The 18,744-nt window shown below is 49.2% G+C and overlaps 1 protein-coding gene across 4 annotated transcripts; it reads left to right on the forward strand.

Moving 5' to 3' along the window:
• The first annotated feature begins 8,793 nt into the window (after positions 1-8,793).
• Positions 8,794-10,967, forward strand: POU4F1 (POU class 4 homeobox 1). Of its 4 annotated transcripts, XM_035115938.2 has the most exons (4): positions 8,794-8,916; positions 9,930-10,200; positions 10,267-10,366; positions 10,418-10,967. In XM_035115938.2, the coding sequence occupies exons 1-4, from the start codon at positions 8,794-8,796 to the stop codon at positions 10,965-10,967; spliced, it is 1,044 nt and encodes a 347-aa protein (XP_034971829.1). The 4 variants fall into 4 exon arrangements, with proteins under 4 accessions (XP_034971829.1, XP_034971827.1, XP_034971828.1 ...); XM_035115936.2 differs by having other exon boundaries at positions 9,930-10,236; positions 10,267-10,967; XM_035115937.2 differs by having other exon boundaries at positions 10,267-10,967.
• The last annotated feature ends 7,777 nt before the right edge of the window (positions 10,968-18,744 follow it).

The raw sequence follows: 18,744 nt of genomic DNA on the forward strand, positions 1-18,744 counted from the left end.
TAATGAATTAACACTTCATTTATTTAAACGTGCTACAGTTCATGAATTAAATTTTCATGCAGTGATTAAAGGCTGTTAAAATATGCATGATTTCGTTAAAATTTTATAATAAATCAGCGCAATGTGTTACATGACAAGGCAACTATTTCCCGGTCTCTTCTCTTCTCTCTCTCTCTCCCCCCCTCCTGAATGTGCTCGGATTTGCACAGATAGGAGAAAGGAAGGAGGCGGGGGTGCGTTGGGACTGGAGAGCAGCTAATTCGGTCTGGATTATTTTTATTTTTATTATTTATTTGGCAAGCCCAAACTTCTCGGATGGCTTTTGCATTTTAACTCCTAATCGATCTCCTCCCTTCCAGCCCTTCCCCCTCCTTTTTTGAATGTGACGCAGTGTGATTTAGATACTCCTAGGAGGAGGAGGAGGAGGAGGAGGAGGAGGAGGAGGAGGAGGAGGAGGAGGAGGAGGAGGAGGAGGAGGAGGAGGAGGAGGAGGAGGAGGAGGAGGAGGAGGAGAAGAAGAAGAAGAGGAAGAAGAAGAAGAAGAAGAAGAAGAAGAAGAAGAAGAAGAAGAAGAAGAAGAAGAAGAAGAAGAAGAAGAAGAAGAAGAAGAAGAAGAAGAAGAAGAAGAAGAAGACTCTACCAGGAAAGGAAGGAGGAAAGTCCAGAAAGTGAAACTGACCAGAGTTGAACTAGGATGGTTGAATTTAGAATGTCATGCGCGTTTGCATTTGCAAGGCACAATCACTGGACCTTTGAAATTCAGCATTCTAGAAGGCTGTAGGCAAAAGCTTCATACGTGTCTGCAACATTCAGAGATGGCTTCCACGCCTTAGTGAGTGGGCCGTCAAGGGCTCTGTTCACACAGCCAAAGCAATTGGTCAAGGACGCAGCAATGGTGAAGAGACATCCAGCGAATCTGCGTGCATGAACTAGCTCTTGGTTTAAACCAGGCACCCCCAAACTGCGGCCCTCCAGATGTTTTGGCCTACAAATCCCATGATCCCTAGCTAACAGGAGCAGTGGTCAGGGATGATGGGGACTGTAGTCCAAAACATCTGGAGAGCCGAAGTTTGGGGGTGCCTGTTTAAACTCAAATTTTGGAGGTTCCTCGCGTAACGTGGGAATGGGCTCCATTTAAAAGTTTGCTTCTTGCGGTGGGAGGGAAGTTCTTTCTGCGCGGTGAGATCCGCAATGCCCCATCCACGCATCCAAGCTATTCTCTCGGCCTTGCAGTGGCTAGGGAATGACTAGACACGCACGTGTGGACCCAGCCCAAGGTGCGAATTGATTTCTACCGAAATAAGACTGAAATAGCTGCAGGACTCCCCGTGCGGCAATCAGTAGTGCGTGCAGGCCGGTGCTGTGCGTGTGCACTGACTCAGAAGTAAATCTCGGCGAGAGAAGTAAATCCTCATATTACCAGCTTACTTCGGAGTAAACTCCATCAAACAGTCCTGGGCGGGAGGACATGTACAGGAATGCGTTTTCAGCCTAAAAAGTGCTTGTGCGTGTGTTTAGGATCCACTTACTCAGGGAGACGAATAAGCGGGTGATCTTTGGACGCCCCTCCCCAGTCGCCTCCACCCAGCCAGCCTCGCTGCTGTCCTCTCCTCCCCTAAGGGGACAAGGGGAGGCTGCCTTGGGACCTGCAATCACAATCGAGCTTTTCCATATTTAATATGACAACATTCTACACTTTGGCTGCAAAAGCAATCATTGCAGCTCGCGCGCCACTTAATTAGCAGGGCCTTTGCTGTTGTCAGGGAAAGTCCTCATTAGGACATGGAAAGACTTTTTGCGCACTCAACCACGCGGATTTGTTTTAAGGTCGATGGGCGAGTTCCCTCCCCGACGGCAGCACCTCTCGATCCTGAAAAGGGGGAGGCCGGCTGCTCTTCGGTGGCAGCGCTTGCCATCCTCCAGAACGCTTGAGGACAAGGATGGGGCACCTGTGGCCGCCCAGATGTGCTTGGACCCATCACCCCTGGCAACTGCCCCTGCTCTCTAGGGTTTATGGAAATCTAAGTCCAACCACAGCCAGAGAACCACACAAGTCTGCTCTAATGCGTTTTCTCAACTGTTGTTGGACTACAACTCCCATCATCCTTAACTAGCAGGACCAGTGGTCAGGGATGATGGGAACTGTAGTCCAAGAACAGCTGGAGACCCAAGTTTGAGGAACGCTGCATCCCATATCCCAAAACTTGCAGAAGACTGGTTCTCGAACGGTGGGCTTGCACCTGTGAAGAGTTGGCAGTTGGGGAGGCAGGGAAAATGAAGAGAGCGATCTACAAGATCAGTACTTGGCGCAAACCAAAGGACAAAAAAGGACGCAATCCAAATTCGAGGATAAGTGAGATTTCCGAGTAGAGGTGTTTAGGCGGAAAAAGTGACGCGAAAAACTGCCTTAAGACTTTGGGGTTTATTTTGGAGTTAGGCATGCTTAGGACTGAGCTGCAACATTCGCACAACCGAGCTGTGGGTGGCGCACACACGTGTAATGTCACACTGCTAAATAAGTCTGGCTGTCTTACTCCCTGGTTATGATGCAAAGAGGCGAAGAGAGTGGCGCAAACCGGATGTATTTGGACGGGGGCCGTAAAACCTCAAGATCAACTGAAAAGCACGTACCGTTCAAATTCAAGGGCTTTACCTCGAAGTAAAGATGCATTACCTCGGGGTGAAAAATGGGTATTTTCATTACTGGATAAATGCTGAGACGAAATCAATATGGGCTAAAGCCCATGGCGAGACATAGGAGCCAACTCCTAGGGGCCGAGGGGTCTTCGGTCCCCCCAAGAAAATATTTGAGGGCCCGCAAAGTTGATGGGCATTGTCATTCAAATAGTGTCCGTGCACCGCGTCAAGTGATCGATTATGCGAGGCGGGGCTTACCTGGGGGCACCCTCCAATATTTTATTCATCTTGGCACCCCTGCCTCTGTGATTATCATAGTCCATAATACTAGGATGGAAAGTGGGGTTTCCTTCTTTTTGGGATCGAGGATTTTCATGGGGCCTTCCAACAGGAAATCGAACTACTGTATCTTGGGTTCCACATAGCAAGTGCTTTATTTTTTCCTCCGAACAAGCGAGACAACACGAGGCTAATTTAAGATCTTTTTTTCTGCCCCCAGTTTGTTTGTTTTAAAGGGAATCTTCCTACTTTTTCGTGTGTGTGCAAGAGAAAGAAAGTGCTGGAGGTGAGCTTCTGCGCCACGACTGTTAGACCAAACGCACTTGTCTCCCTCTGGTTTTATTGAGTGGTCATTTAAAAAAAAAAGAAGAAAAAAGATCAGGAGTACAGCCCAGCCGCGTGTCTCCAATGGGCTTTAGGTCCTCCAAGCTGGAGTGTTTATAGCCATCAGTATTCATGAGCATGGGGAAAAGCGCCCATTAGGAATAACAGCGAGTATTAAAATATATTAGGAGGCCCGTGGGAGAGGCGGTCTGCAGGTCAGCCAAGTTCCTGGAGGGGAAGAAAGCGCTTTGTGTGTGAGTTGTGCAGAAAGCGGTCTCTGGTCCAGACGAGAGCAACGACCCAACATCTATCCAGCCTCTCAGTCCCTTTCCAGCAGAGAAAGGCAGAGCAGCTGGTTTCTGGAAATGCGGGGACAGGTCCTGTTTCTTCCTCTCCACCCTAACCCCTTTGGAAACAAACGGCTGGCCTGACCTCAGTGGGGAAAGATCAAATGCTCAGAAACGCAGCCGGTGAATCCTGATCGACAGGGGTGATGATGGGCCTCGGGCGCGTTCTCAGGACCGCGTGTCACGGATTAGCCAACTTTTACTGTAACTTCGCGCAACTGGCAAGCAAAACCTCTCCGAGAGGAAACTTTGGGCTCCTCCACTACAAGGCTATACTCGTGTCTACAGAGGAGCACGCCCCATTGAATTCAGTAGGACTTACTCTCAGGTCATGTGGTCGAAGGTGTGCCACCCAAGCCAGGCTGATAGATGAAGACTGCATTCTAAGTTGCCTGTAGGAACTAGGTGTCAGAAGTAATTCTCGATTACTTCCTCTTTCTCCCTTGTCTCTTTTCCCTTGTTTGTTTGTTTGTTTGTTTGCTAGAATGTAAACCCGCGAGTAGGGAGTGTCTTGTTTTGATCTCGTGTAAACGGCTCTAGGAGACTTTTTCGGCTGCACAGAGGGGTAAAAATGCTCAAAATAAAATAAGGGGGGGACGTACATCTCTATGGCCTCGCACCTCCAAGGTGGGATCTTTGCCACCCTCTTCTCCTAACATGGAGATTCTTTCTGTGTCATCTGACAAGAAACACAGATACAAATAAGCCGTCTTCATATAATTTGTAGCGTACGCTACAAAAAAAAATTCTCATCTGATATCAGCTAGGAAAGGGGCGAGAGAAGAGGTTGATTATGGAAAGACCTTGCTGTAGGAAGAAAAGACACACACACACTCCGGCTTCTGTTGAGTAGAAAAGGTCTTTGGCAAAGAATTATGTGTAAGTGGAAAGGCTGTCTAAAGTTACAAGAAGGCAAATTGATCGAAGGGAGCCACTTTGTTGTTGTTATAGCTGTCCCTTATAGGCAAGTGGTTTGGGGAAAGGCGATGGAGGGGCCGGAGGGGGAGCTGTCCAGCACTGAGAATTCCTGAAAAGCCTTGCAGTATGCCTTGTGAGGGGAAGAAGAAGAAGAAGAAGAAGAAGAAGAAGAAGAAGAAGAAGAAGAAGAAGAAGAAGAAGAAGAAGAAGAAGAAGAAGAAGAAGAAGAAGAAGAAGAAGAAACAACATTTGTACAGCGCTTACTAAAAAGTTTCACATACATTATGTAGTAGTAGGTCTTTCCTTGGAAAATCCAATGGCAATGTTTAGGGTTGAACGTAGGGTTCAGAAGACAGAGATATCCTATGATCCAAACCAGGCATAGGCAACCTTGGCTCTCCAGATGTTTTTGGAACTACAACTCCCATGATCCATGACCACTGGCCCTGTTAGCTAGGGATCATGGGAGTTGTAGTTCCAAAACATCTGGAGAGCCAAAGTTGCCTATGCCTGATCCAAACCAAGACAAAAACAAAAACTTCATCTATAGCGAGGGAAAGAATACAAATTTAATGAATGAACCTAAGGACATGCTTCTTATCTTGCAAATACTCCCCCAGAGGCAGCTTTGCTTTGTGTCTTCGCACACACACACACACACAAACTTAGCAGGTTTTCTTTTCTGTAATCTCTGTGCCACGACTAAATTCTCTGCATCCTCTGAACACGGGACCCCCTCCCCTCTTTTTTTTAGAACAGTAAAGGCTTTACACCCAACGTTTCCCAACCGCGTTGCCCAACTCAAGATCAAGAGTCATGTCCCAGAAGTGATTCAGATCCACAAGGTCTACTGGAAAAGCTTTTGATCTGCGGGGAAGACAGTCTAAGGCGGCCATCCTCTGCAAACTTAACTGGGAGCAAGTCCCATAACTGAATGGGGCTTGCTCCTGCCTAGATATGCACAGGTTGGCACTGTGTGGGGGGATTCTTTTGAAAAGAGTACATGCCCAGGAAGGCAGCAGTTGTGTGTCCAAAGAACTTCCACCAGAGTTAATACTTCACGTCTGTCTTTCCCCTTAACACTTCTGTCTTCACCCTTAAGATTCCGCAAGGCGAACAATTTGACTGAGCCATTCTGCCTCTGTGGTGTGCCCAGCAAGCTCTCTGGCTTTCCAGATCTCTCCAAGGACCCCCGCCAAGCGGTCAGGAAAACCCCAACATTACACTTGGTGAATGGATCCCTTACAACTCAGCCTGTTCCAAACTATCGACTGAGGCATAATTTGTGCATCAAGGCTCCGAAGACGAGGCACCTCGAGCCAGTACCAAGCAGACGTCTCTAATAAGAGAACAATAATTAGCCATCATATAGGAGAATCAGCAAGATAAATAATGCCAGCCCTCCATGCACAGCAGATCAGAATGTTTGAGTTCCCAGGACATATTTCACCGAGATAAATTTGAATATAGGAACCCCACGGGACACATTCAAGGATGGAGACAGAAATTAATGAGCGCTATAGCCTCTCTGGCTGCGGGAGAAAACAGGGGGAAGGCGCATGATGGAAAATGTGGGTTTTTGTGGCGGTTGGGTGTGTGTGTACACAAATCTCGGCGCCAGGAACATGCGGCTCGCCCATTGCTCCTGGAGGAGGACTCGAGGCGGGGGACTCAGATTCCTTGCTGAAGACCCGCCGCCGACGCCTCCGTCTCAAATTATTTTATATATCTGTTTTGTGTTATTACTCAGAGGCAAGGCTGGTTTTACAGCCTGCGGTGGAATTCTGCTGAGATAAAGTGGGGGTGGGGGTGTTACAGCTTGTAGAGTCCGTTCTTTCTTGGGGTGCTTGTGGTGTAGTGGGGGCGGAGACCCCATTTAAACGTCTGAGCAAGCCACCAAGAAGAACAATTTGCATCAGCCTGCCTTTCTGTCACTCCGGAAAGTCGTCGCCACTGTTTTAAGGTCCTTTGCTTAGAATATAGCGTAGGAGGTGGAGAACCTGTCTAAGCGATGGAGTCAGGTTCAGATCCGTTTGCAGACTTAGCTTACCAAGACCGCCTTCGCACCCGCCCAGCCTCAGCTTTTCTTCCACGGGAATGGGGATAATATAGGGGCTGGCCTAGCAGGTACGTTGTAAGGCTGCATGAAGCAAAAAATGGCCTTAGGGGCAGTACTCTACATGAATAAATCACGTGGCAACAGTAGCGGAAGCGAAACCGGGAATTGGGGTGGGTGAGTTGACAACGACAAGAAAAATCCTAAACACACGTACACACCCCATTCATTGCAGTTGAATTTGCTTCCAAATAAGCGTGCTCCCGAGGAACAGACCCTTTCCCCCTCTCTCCAGTCCTGTTCTCCATTAACACCTTCCTTCCTTCCTTCCTTAACGCTCCCTGGGAGTAAGCAAACTCCCTTTGTAAACGTGCAGGAGAGTGGGTCTTTTTCGAATCAGTCTGTCTGGACTCCCGGGTTCAATTGAGCCGTCTGCACTGTCAGAGCCGTGTCATTGCCCCGCACCAAGCAAGCACCATCCGAGGGGCAGGAGTGGACGCTCAGCACCCAGGTGATGCCACGTGGGTCTGAATGCACATGGAGATCAATGAGGTTGAGGTCCTTCAGACACACATACACACAAGCGAGGGTGTGTGTGTGAAACCTTCTAGGAAAATCGTTCCAAACAGGAATCTATTGATTTCCTAAAGCAGCCTGCATTTGGGCTGAGTGACTCGGTGACTAGCAAATGACATTATTACAGATGAGAAGGAGTCTCTTCGAAGAGCCATGCCCTCCCGAAAGATGTCGCCGCCCAAAGCCCAAAGAGACAAATAACATCTACAGAAATGCTGCAAAGTCTCCTTTTTTTCAAGGAATCCTTTTAAAGAAATGAGCAGCAGCAGCAAATAATAATAATTCCCAATGCGCAACGACAACCCAGCTAAACATAGACCCCTGAACTCCAGCTGATTTAGCTAACCCGATCCTGTCGGCTTGATGATATGGCAGAAGGAAAACCCTACCGACTTCTTTGTGAAGTGTGGGTTGTATACATTACTACATGAAGTCCCCCTGACCCCATCGGAGAATGAGGGCTCTCCGTCTTACAGTCCCAGCCCAGCTAAACACGTTCGCCGGGAAGCAGACCCCACTGATTTCAACGGAACTTACTTCCAGAATTGCTTGTTTTAGGAAGGGAGGTGGTGGGGACGACGACGGGACAATCGTTTTGTGGAAGGCGATGGAGCCAGTTCGGCTTACCCTTCCAGCGCTTCTTTCCGCGGGGGCGAGTTGTGGATCGGCTAGGCAGGACGGGCCCAGCGAAATAGGGCCACCAGGACGACTCGCCTCCAGCAAAAGATAACTTAAAGAACACAACCATGCTTTGACCACATTCACACAACCTATTGCTACTACAACGACACAGTTAATGGCTGGTTTGGCCAACAATGTCCAGGAAACGGACAAATCGCAAACCGAAAACAAAAAAAACGCAGTTCTGCGAGAAGCCTGCCGCTGCTTTTAAACCAGGAGAGCGAGAAAAGGTATCCAAACGCGCTAACCCAGCTCTCAGCCGCTGCTTTGCATCTCTTCTGGCGCTAGTAAAAGACATGCTTCGTCCTAATGGATTCTATGGGCGGGCGCGCGCACACATACACACAACCGGGCGCGCGGCGCCTAGACCCCCCCTCCCCCGCACACATCATGATGCACATCTGTCCGTGTGCCAGCGGCACACGTGTCGGAGCTCCAGGTGTAACAGCAGCTGCCTTGGCCTTTGTCACCGGAGCGGCAGACTCCGGCTCTCCGGTTAGACGTGAGCAGGAAGATGCGACTGCGGGGGCGGGGGGAGGAGGAGAGAAGGAGGGAGGGAAGGAGGGAGGGAGCGTGCAGAGGAAGGAGGAGGAGAGAGCGAGCGGCCAGTCTATCAAAACTGGCGTCGCCAGTTCTCGCGAGAGGGAGAGCCGGTCGGGGAGCCACGGGATGTGGGGCTCAGGTGTAAGGCGAGCGCATCTCCTGCCAGCCTTGGGATAGAGCAGGCAGATAAGTCAGACGGCGAGGCTTGCAGGGAGGCTTGGCGTGCGCGCTCCCGGGGAGCTCCAAGCGCCAGCAGCCTCGGATGCGCCGCCGCCGCCTCGTTGAGCTCCGGCGCTAGGAGAGCTCTTTTCTCCCCGCACGCTTGCGGCGCCTTGGGTGGATTTCGGGGTTGTTGTTTTTCCTTTCTCTCTCTTTTTTTCTACTTCTTCCCTCTTTTCGTTTTTGGTTGTTGTTCCACCGCAAGCCTTCAAGATGATGTCCATGAACAGCAAGCAGCCGCACTTCGCCATGCACCCCAGCCTCCCCGAGCACAAGTACCCGTCGCTGCACTCCAGCTCCGAAGCAATAAGGAGAGCGTGTCTTCCAACTCCGCCGGTAAGGGACCCTCCGCCAGCCGGGCTTCCCCGCTCGCCCTCCCGGCGCCTTGCCTCCCGCTCCCCCCCCCCTCCCGCTCAGTCTCTCTCTCTCTTGCATGGATCCAGCCGCGTCCCCTCCCTCTCTCCCCTTCTCTGCAGATCCAGGGTTAAAAACGGGGGTTCGCGCGGCTTCCCTCCAGCTCTGGATCACTTTGGCTCCCGGGTCCTAGCTGGAACTCGATCTCCCCGCTCCCCACGAAAGGAATGTGCTCGTGTGTGTGTGTGTGTGTGTGAGAGAGAGAGAGACCCGGTGGCCCCAGCTGACAGCGGCTGAGCTCCCTTCTGTCCCTTCTCCCTCGCTCGGACACTTTCTCTCACTCCTGCATCCGCCGCCCCTGACGCGGCCTCGGATTCCCCCACTTGCCACCCTTCTCCTCGGGCAATTGCATTTATATATATATATATTAAAAACTTCTCGGCGTTCCTGTTGCTTAACGTCTCTTCCCCCCCACCCCCTCCGCCAATTCCCTTCTTCTGATCTTCCCATTCATCTCCCCCCTCCCCACCGCGCCTCCCCCTCAATGCTGTCCCAACATGACCACCCTTCTCTCTCCGCTGCCCCCAATTACATTCCTATGCTCTCCTGTTTCTTCCTTCTGTGCACCGCCTCTTTCCCCTCTCCTTGCCTTCCTCTTCCGTTCCTCCTTCCCCTCCTTTCTCTCCGACCTGCTCACCCCTCTCCAATACATTTACGAACAACTTTTCCTTTAATCCCATTCCTCCTTTCTTCTGCACCATTCCATTTTTTAAAAAAAAATTCTCCTTCCTTGATTTCAACCTGACCATTGTTTCCCTCCTTTCCCCTGCTTCCTCTTCTTTTTCTTCTGCTCTGTGTTTTGGCGCTAATTTTCTCTCTCTCTTTTCCCCCCATGGCGTTTTTCCTCCGTCCCTTCCCTTTTCCCCCTCGCTCCCCTTTCCCTTCCCGGCCCCGTTGCTCCCTCTCCGCCTCGTTTCTTCCCCTGTCGCTTGCAGCTGCAGAGCAACATCTTCGCCAGCCTGGACGAGACGCTGCTGGCGAGGGCCGAGGCTTTGGCGGCGGTCGACATCGCCGTGTCGCAGGGCAAGAGCCACCCGTTCAAACCCGACGCCACCTACCACACCATGAACAGCGTGCCGTGCACCTCCACGTCGACGGTGCCGTTGGGTCACCACCACCACCACCACCATCATCATCACCACCAAGCGCTGGAGCCCGGCGACCTGCTGGAGCACATCACTTCCCCCTCGCTGGCGCTCATGACCGGCGGCGGAGGACACGACGGGGCGGGCGGCGGAGGAGGTGGAGGCGGCGGCGGAGGAGGAGGTGGAGGCGGCGGCGGAGGTGGGGGCCTCATCTCCACCTCGGCGCATCCGCACGCGCACATGCACGGCCTGAGCCACTTGGCGCACCCGGCGGCCGCCATGAACATGCCGTCGGGGCTGCCGCACCCGGGGCTGGTGGCGGCGCACCACGGCGGCAGCGCGGCCGGCCAGGCAGCGGCGGCTGCGGCTGCGGCAGTAGGCGCCGCTGGCCTGGCGTCCATCTGCGACTCGGACACGGACCCTCGCGAGCTGGAGGCGTTCGCCGAGCGCTTCAAGCAGCGGCGCATCAAGCTGGGCGTCACGCAAGCCGACGTAGGCTCTGCGCTGGCGAACCTGAAGATCCCCGGCGTGGGCTCTCTGAGCCAGAGCACCATCTGCCGCTTCGAGTCGCTCACGCTGTCTCACAACAACATGATCGCGCTCAAGCCCATCCTGCAGGCCTGGCTGGAGGAGGCCGAGGGCGCGCAGCGCGAGAAAATGAACAAGCCCGAGCTTTTCAACGGGGGCGAGAAGAAGCGCAAGCGGACTTCCATCGCGGCGCCCGAGAAGCGCTCCCTCGAGGCTTACTTCGCCGTGCAGCCGCGGCCTTCGTCCGAGAAGATCGCGGCCATCGCCGAGAAACTGGACCTCAAAAAGAACGTGGTGAGGGTTTGGTTTTGCAACCAGAGACAGAAGCAAAAGAGAATGAAATTCTCCGCCACCTACTGAAAAAAAAAACAATTAAAAAAAACCATAGACGGACAAAAAGACACACAGACAGATACAGACACACACGCAGAGAAAGAAAGACAAAAAAAATAACTGGCCGCCTCTCCGATCCCACCCAAGCAAAAAATAATAATAATTAAAAAATCAACCTTTGACCTAAGACAAAAGGCCCTCGCAGTCAAAATTCCCCCAGAGAAAGGAGAGGGAGAGAGGGAGGAGGCGCGCTTTGGGGGAGGGGGTTTCGTTTGTTTTGTAGAAGGCAAAAGGCAAGGGAGCGTGGAGAGGGGCTGAGTTGGGGGACCCCACGGACTTCTCGTTTGGACTAGAGACTCTTGGGAGGAGGCGACCGCTTGGGGACTGACCGAGGACCAATGGGAGGGGAGGGGGACACAAATCAAACGAAAAGCGAGTCGCTTCAGGGAAACGAAGCATTCCGAAAATAAGCTCAAACACGTGTGTGCGTCTAAAAGGCTGGGGCGTGGGGGAGGGGTCGTGGGGAGAGCGAGAGTTCACTTCTTGAGTGTGATCCCTTTGGAAAGCGAAGGCGAATTGTAGCCTAAGCCCATGCACATACCGTAGATGTTCTGCAGACAGGAGAGCGCGCGCACGAGCCCACCCAGAAGGATTTGTACAAAATCGCCGATTGGAAGCAGGAGGGCAAAGAGCGCAGAAACCCAAGCTGGGGGGGGGGGGTGGGGTTGGAGATGTGCTGCTCATGGCGTGTTTGTTTTCGTCCTGCATTTTTGCTTTTCGTTGACCCCCCCACCCCCCGCGTCCTTGTCCCTCCTTCCCACAAATTGTTTATTTATTTGAAGCTATTTTTCTTTCCTTTTTTTTAACGAAGTTGACCGATGTGGATAGCTCCATGTTCTTGGGATTGCAGGCGACTTGGGGGGGGGGGCTGCGGTTAGGCGAGGAGAAGTGGTTAGCAAGGAGAGTCCTCCTGGATTATTGGTGGTGTTTGTCGTGAGGAATTATGCCCAAAGAGCGTCTCCGTTTCAGAAGCTACAACCTCCCCTCCCTGCCCCGCGAAAGTTGGGGGGGGGGAAGGGGAAATCATAAAGTTGTTTTACTTCGTTGTATTTTCTGTTGGAAACAAGCAGCGTACAAATCAGAAGTGGTGGCCCATTCGCTTTTATTTATTCCCCCTTCCCTTTCAGGCACCCGGGTAGATACGTAGCACAAAAAAAACAAAAACAAAACTGTGTTCCCACGACCTTTCTGTTACCTGGTGTTGGGAAGCGGGTTCGTTTGAATGGGCGTTTTAGCATCACCTTAACCCACCGGTCAATTTAGCTTCCTGCAGGTACAGAAAGTCCTGCCTTGGGTTTGTTTGTTTTTCCTGAAAACCACTGCGCCCTTCCTTGCATATTCGCAAGTCCAGTGAGATTTACTTCCGAGTTAAGGGTGCAGAGGTTTCCACTGGAAGAGGTTTTTCTTTTTAACCCAGGAAGGGAACCGAACTCCTATTGTGAAACTCACCACCGCAAAGAATGCGGATGGGTGTTTAGATTTTAAGAGGTGAAGGAAAGCGCGCGCGGGGAGTTTGAGTGTTTGGTTTCCTCTCGATAATAAACGCTAGTTAGACAAAATGTTGGGGGACCAAGGAATTTTGCACTGATACGATTTCCCACGTAGGACCTGGAGAGTTCTAGTTTCTGAAGGATCGTGACTTCTTGCTTTTTCTTTTTTCTCCTTTTTCTTGGACAACAACCATCCGTAACCGGAGGGCTGTTAACTTCTGTAAAATGGTAGCCGGGTATACAATGAAGGAAAGGCGCGGGAGGGAGGGAGACAAGAGGAAGAAAGAGGGAGCGGCGAGTTCTGAATCTTTTACAGGAAATGCTTTAATCTCCAAAATAATTTATTTAACTTGAAAAAGAGGTGGTTTTTTTCGGGGTGGTGGTGAAATATAATACCTATAAAAAGAAATTTGGGGTTCAGGGTTGGGTGGGAGGGAGGGAGGGACTGAGATTATGCATGTCATGTCCTGAGAAGGCGCAGAAAGATTCCACGATCAGGTCTTCGGGGGGGGGGGGGTGTTGCTTGTTTGTTTGTTTGTTTATTTAATTATTTATGCGAGTATTTATGGTTTAATAATTTATATAACGCGTGTTGAAAGCATTTTTTTACCCTTCTTTCTTTCTCTTCGTATCATTGTTTGCAGAGCAAACGTCCTATGCATTCGAAACTGAGCACTAAAGAAAGAGAGAAAACTTAGAGCGGTAGTTTCCAGCGATTTGTTTCCTTTCCCGCCCGCCCGCCCCCCCTTTTATTTTGTGAATGATGGATGTGATTTTTGCACACTGGACTGCCTGTTTTTTCACCGAACACACACACAGGGAGATACACACAAAACACACACACAAACATACACCCCAACACACCGAGTCCTTGTCACGTTACTTGTATTTAGATCTTAACGCAAAAGCAAGCAAACAAACAGCAACAACAAAAAATAAATGAGGAAGATGTTTGTAAATATTTTCTTTAATACACAGGGGGAGGGGGGCAAAATGGCTACGAATTTCAACCACGTGTCACTGAATTATCTACCTGTCCATGTATGTTTGCTGAGCATTCTCCTTGGTTGGATCTTCTTGATGTTTTCTTAAGAAAAAAAAAATTATATATATATATATATTCTTTTAATTTCCATCAGAAATATTTCTGTACGCCAAACTCTTCAACAGGGAGATCTGTCCCAGCACACCTACAAATAAAACAAACCTGAAAAAAACAGAAAAGTATTATTATTAATAATTATTACTTATTTTTATTATGAGGTTTCTCCCCCTCCCTTTTTTTTCTTTTCTTTTCCTGAAACACGGCTGCTAAAAAAATAAATAAACTAAACTAAAATCAAGGCATCAAGCCTTTAGACAAAAACCAAGACAGAAGAGAGTCTACCAAAAATTTTTAACAAATCGAGAGTTGTATTTTTCTGCTAAATTCAGAAATCCTTACTATAAGATAGGTCTTATGTGGAAATGGATACTCTGAATAAAATGAACTATATATTAGCTGCGTGTGTTTCTTGACCTTTGTTCGGTATAAGTGCAGAAAATTGAAGACCAAGTTTGAACGGAGCACGGGGGTGGGACGGGACTTCAAAAGTTATTTTTTTTTAAACAGTTTGCTCCTCTGAAAAATATTTGTGAGCGAACCTAGCCAGAGTAGCTTCCGGTTTATATGTGCACATATATGTGTACTTAATGATGTAGGAAAAATAATGTTTATTTTCTATTTTCGGTTAATAAATACCATACACGGATCTCTTCCGTGTATTCTGAGTGGAGTTGACCGTTGGCCACCGACTTCTTCCAAGTCACCAAATTGACCCCGATCCAGCTAAAGTCCTTCGTGACGACAGCCCGATCCTAAGGCATCTTGACTCGGAAGTAAGCCCCATTTAGTTCACTGGAACTTACTCGCAGGTCAGTAAACGCAGGGCTGCCGTCTAAGGCTGAGCGGCGTTGAAGTCAATGGCATTTACTTCTGAGAAAACTTTCTGTAGTTTCGGGCTGCATGTCGCGAATAATTTCAGCTGGTTGTAGTTAACTAAACTACAGTATGGACTGCAATCCTTTTCACGGTAGAGCCACCGAAATTAAATGTAGCCATGCTCATTAATTTCGTTGGGTCTTCTCTGAGTAGGGACACAACCCCGCTGTTCAGTGAGTATGGTATTTGACTGTATGTGTGCCAGACCTGGGGGGGAGGGGCGGTTAGTTTCTTTAAAGCTCAGATCTTGCCCTGCCCGTGATTATTTCTCTTTTATCCAGACCCGTGTCTTTTGGGCCGTAAACCTGTGAATCCAGACGCCAGGCTGGTAAACATATGACAACTTCCAAAAGCTGTGATTTCTTTTTCTTTTTTTCAGCAACTCTTGGAGAAGGTGGGAAAGGGTACAAAAGGGTAAATAAAGGTTTGGGTTCGCTCCTACACACAAAAAAGTAGCATTCTTCCACCGAGAACAGATTTGTTTCTTTTGTTATGAACTCGAAATGTCATCTGATTTTTTAAAAAATGCATTTGTAAAAAAAACACCAAAAAACAAAAAACAAACAAAAATATTTTATACGTGAGTTCTATCGGATATCATTTTTGGAGAATCAGGAATGACCAAATAAAATGAATATCAAGTCGTGTTTTATTTTTCATTATCTACCCTCGAAGAGAAATGTTGCGGCCCAGCGCATTGGGCCTTTCAAAATACCAGAAACGTGGTACGTGTTGCTTGAAAGAGACCAACTTAAGGTTAATATAGAGCTTTTATTTCCTTTTTTTTCTTTTTAAAAAAGGAGTGTTGAACACAACACCTTTCGACTGCGAATGATGATAATAGCAACAGAAATAACAACAGCAAACATTTGTGCTTTGCAAAGTTTTCAGCTTTAATATCGATGGGAAACTGAACAACACAGCAATGAATCGTTTTGTATGTAACAGTTTAAAACATTTAGTAACAGTACAGTTGGACTACGGGATTTTAATATGCAGACTTCAAGGAAGCAAAGAACCGGGAAGGGGCAGGGGGTGGCGATGCGGGTTGATCCACTCATTGGACATATTCTAGCTAAATTTAAACAGATTTCAGATCAATCATGGTTACTGGAAAGTCAGCCCCAGTGTCTTCAATTGGGCTTACTCATAAGCATGTTTCCTACTGCCACCTTATACCTGTAGCTCCCTTTATTTCCCTTAAACCACGTGCTCGGATTTTATCCCATTGACACCAACTGGACTTCCAAGTGCATCGCTTGGGACGGATTGAGTTCTTGATATTTCTTTTAACGGACCCTGGGGTTAAAAACAAAGCATGTTCTGAGCACAAAGTGAGTTGTTTTCAGTGGAAGTTACATCCGAAAAACGCCTCCTAATATTTTCTGGTAGTATTTTTAAGGCTGCCGTCCTATGCACACTTCCGTGGGAGTAAGCCGGATTGAACGCAGCAGGACTTGCTTCTGAGGAGATAGGCCTACGGTTAGGACGGCGCTGTAAGTCCCATTTCACTTAATGAAACTTGCTTCCCGAGAAAACACGTACCGGATCGCGCCTTAAGGCTACAATCCCTAAACATAGGACTAGGAAACGAACTTCCTTTTGAGAAAATATGATTAGGACTGATGTCAAAGCTTAGCCTTCAAGCCTGACCCCACTTACTTGGAGCAAGCCCCATTGGATTAAATAGGATTTACTTCTGAGGAGGCATGTTCAGGATTGCTCAGCACGTCATTGAAATGGTTTTTTTTAAAAAAAAATGTATGTGTTGGAGGGAGGGCAGAAATGAGCATTTGCAAGGCTGATTGCGTTCAGTTGCCCTGAACATTTTGTTTAAGGCAAAAGTTACCCTGCTCGCCGAAGCAATCTCTCGGTTTTTAAACTAATTCACACGAACGCGCGCGCACTCCCAGCCTTGCCGTTTCTCCCTCGCCTAACCCAGACATGTGGAATTTCTACTTAACACTTGTTCTGAAATTGCTTTCAACTCAAATTAGACCGTCATCAATGAATAATAGACAGAGGCAACTAAGGGCTCGTATTGATCCCTTCCTACCCCGCTGCTCTCTCCCCTCCCCTTGTGATATCAAACCTAATCCAGCGCCCTAGCTCAACAAGTCAAAGATTCCCTCACAAGGAGCAAGAAAGTTTCCTTCAGCCGAGGATTCCCCCCATCTCTGCCCTTCCCCAAAGTTAATTATTTTCTCTAATCGCAGCAAAAGGATACTTGCCGTTGCTCTTGTTCTCCTGACTGCCCCAGACGATTTTTGGTCCCTTTGGTTATTTAAATTTCAAGTTTCCCCTTCTCCCAATCCATTATTGGTTTTTGTTTTTGTTAGACCTGCTCTTTCTTTCCTCCCTTCCCCCCTTCCATTTTTTTTAAAATGTGGGGAATCCTAATTGATTAATATTATCCCGCCCCCCAATCATCAACAAACATCCCGCGACGCCTGGGAACCTGCTCCCACCTGCGAGACAAGCCTCTGCTGAGCGTTAATTGATGTGTGATTTAAAGGTTGATAAAATATTAGCGCTTTGCCACCGCCTAGGCCCGGACGCGGGCGAGTTTTGGGCGCTCAGCCAGAAGGGAGAGGCCGGAGCAGCTCCGCGGAGCCCAGCGCACGCGCGCGCACCCGCCCTCCTCCAGAATTGCTGCAAACACAATTACACAGCCGCCCTCTGCATAATTCATGGGCTGAGATTTGGAAAATTAATAAAATGAATTATAACAAGAGGCTAATTAAAAACTTTAGTAATTGTTGTCGAGACGGCTTGATGGGAGGCGTGTTGCACAAGGCCCTTTGCCTCTCCACAAAATCTCCTCCTCCTTCTTGGAAGCAGCCTTGGTTAGCGAACCATGTTTCGAGGCTGACACGAGACTATCCGTGGTCGTGATGAATGTACATATTTGGCTCCTTCTGGAATAAAGGGCTGTATTCGAGTTTCTGATAAATCCTAAGCAGAATCTAGGAGCTCCCGGTTTGCGCACTTCCTCGGTCTTCCAACGTGGCCTTTCTTTCTCTGTCTTCTTTTCTTATGCCACATCCACGCCCCTACCGACCATTCTGCATGGCCTGAAGTAGGCTGTTGCCTCTTCCTCCCTGGGTGCTCGCCGAGCCGTAGGCTAAGGAGGCTTCCTCTTTGGAAGAGGCGCAAAGGACATCAAGGAAAGGCTCTGGCGCCCGCATAGCCAACGCTGCGCAAAGCACCCCGACGTAGATCAGTTGCATCAACGCAGAGATCAGCACCCTTGACATTTGGACAGCGGGGGGGGGAGAGTAAATGGGTTGGTGGAAAATGAGACTCATCTTTAAAAAAAGCAAAAACAAAAACCGGCGAGGTTAATGAGTTTTCATCAAAGGAGATCTAGTAGGTCTACGCCAACCAGACGCCTTGGATCCCACCCCCCCCCGCCCGCCCATCAGCAGGCAGGCTTAATTTCATTCTCTTTCCCGCTCATTCACTCTGCATACAAACACAGAGAGTTGCCCTCTCCAAGCACAGTTCAGGCTTTGGAATCCAAACAGAGAAACAGTTAATGGAGACAGATCGACCTACCTACCTACCTACCCACCTACACAGGGGGGGAGGCGCTTCTCGGACTGCTTGAAAGCGGCTCTGATAAAAATAACAACAAGCCTACGACCCCTCTTTTGCGTTTGTCGAGATAAGCATGAAAAACCAACCGACCAAAAAATCCAGCAACGACCTAGACTTCAGCCTTGATCTAATACTCCTCTGAGTTTCCCTTCCGCTTCTTGTTGTTGTTTTGTAGACGGGCAGGTCAAGCTACCTAGAAAGCATTTCGTTGCCTCTTTCCCTTGAAGCTTGCCAAAGTCACCCGCCAGGCTTCCGAAGATGGACGCTAGGGGAACAGGCCCTCTGAAGCAGATTTTCTCACGGGGGTGGCGTGGAAGAAAGGGAGGGAGGGAGCCATAATCCATGCATTTCCTGGCACCCCGAGACTTAATAGCCTCCTGCTGTCCATTGTGTCAATATGCCTTTATTGACATTTACAGGGCTTGGGGGCGGGGGCGGGTTCCACTCTGCTGGAGAGCTCCGAAGGACCGAGTTTGTCCGAAATGAAACCTACATACCGCTAAGCAAAATAAGGACGACCCATTGTGGTGCGTGTTTATCTAGGGGGGCTGCGTGCCAAAGTAAAGGGGGGCGGGAATAGAGAAGCAACTTGTGAGTGTAATGGTTCAGAACAGGGACAAGGACTGCAATTCCCATCAGCCATCATGGCTAATCGCCAGGGATGATGGGAGTT

Source organism: Zootoca vivipara, chromosome 4 (assembly GCF_963506605.1).
Source record: "Zootoca vivipara chromosome 4, rZooViv1.1, whole genome shotgun sequence".
In the NCBI taxonomy this organism is placed as follows: Eukaryota; Metazoa; Chordata; class Lepidosauria; order Squamata; family Lacertidae; genus Zootoca; species Zootoca vivipara.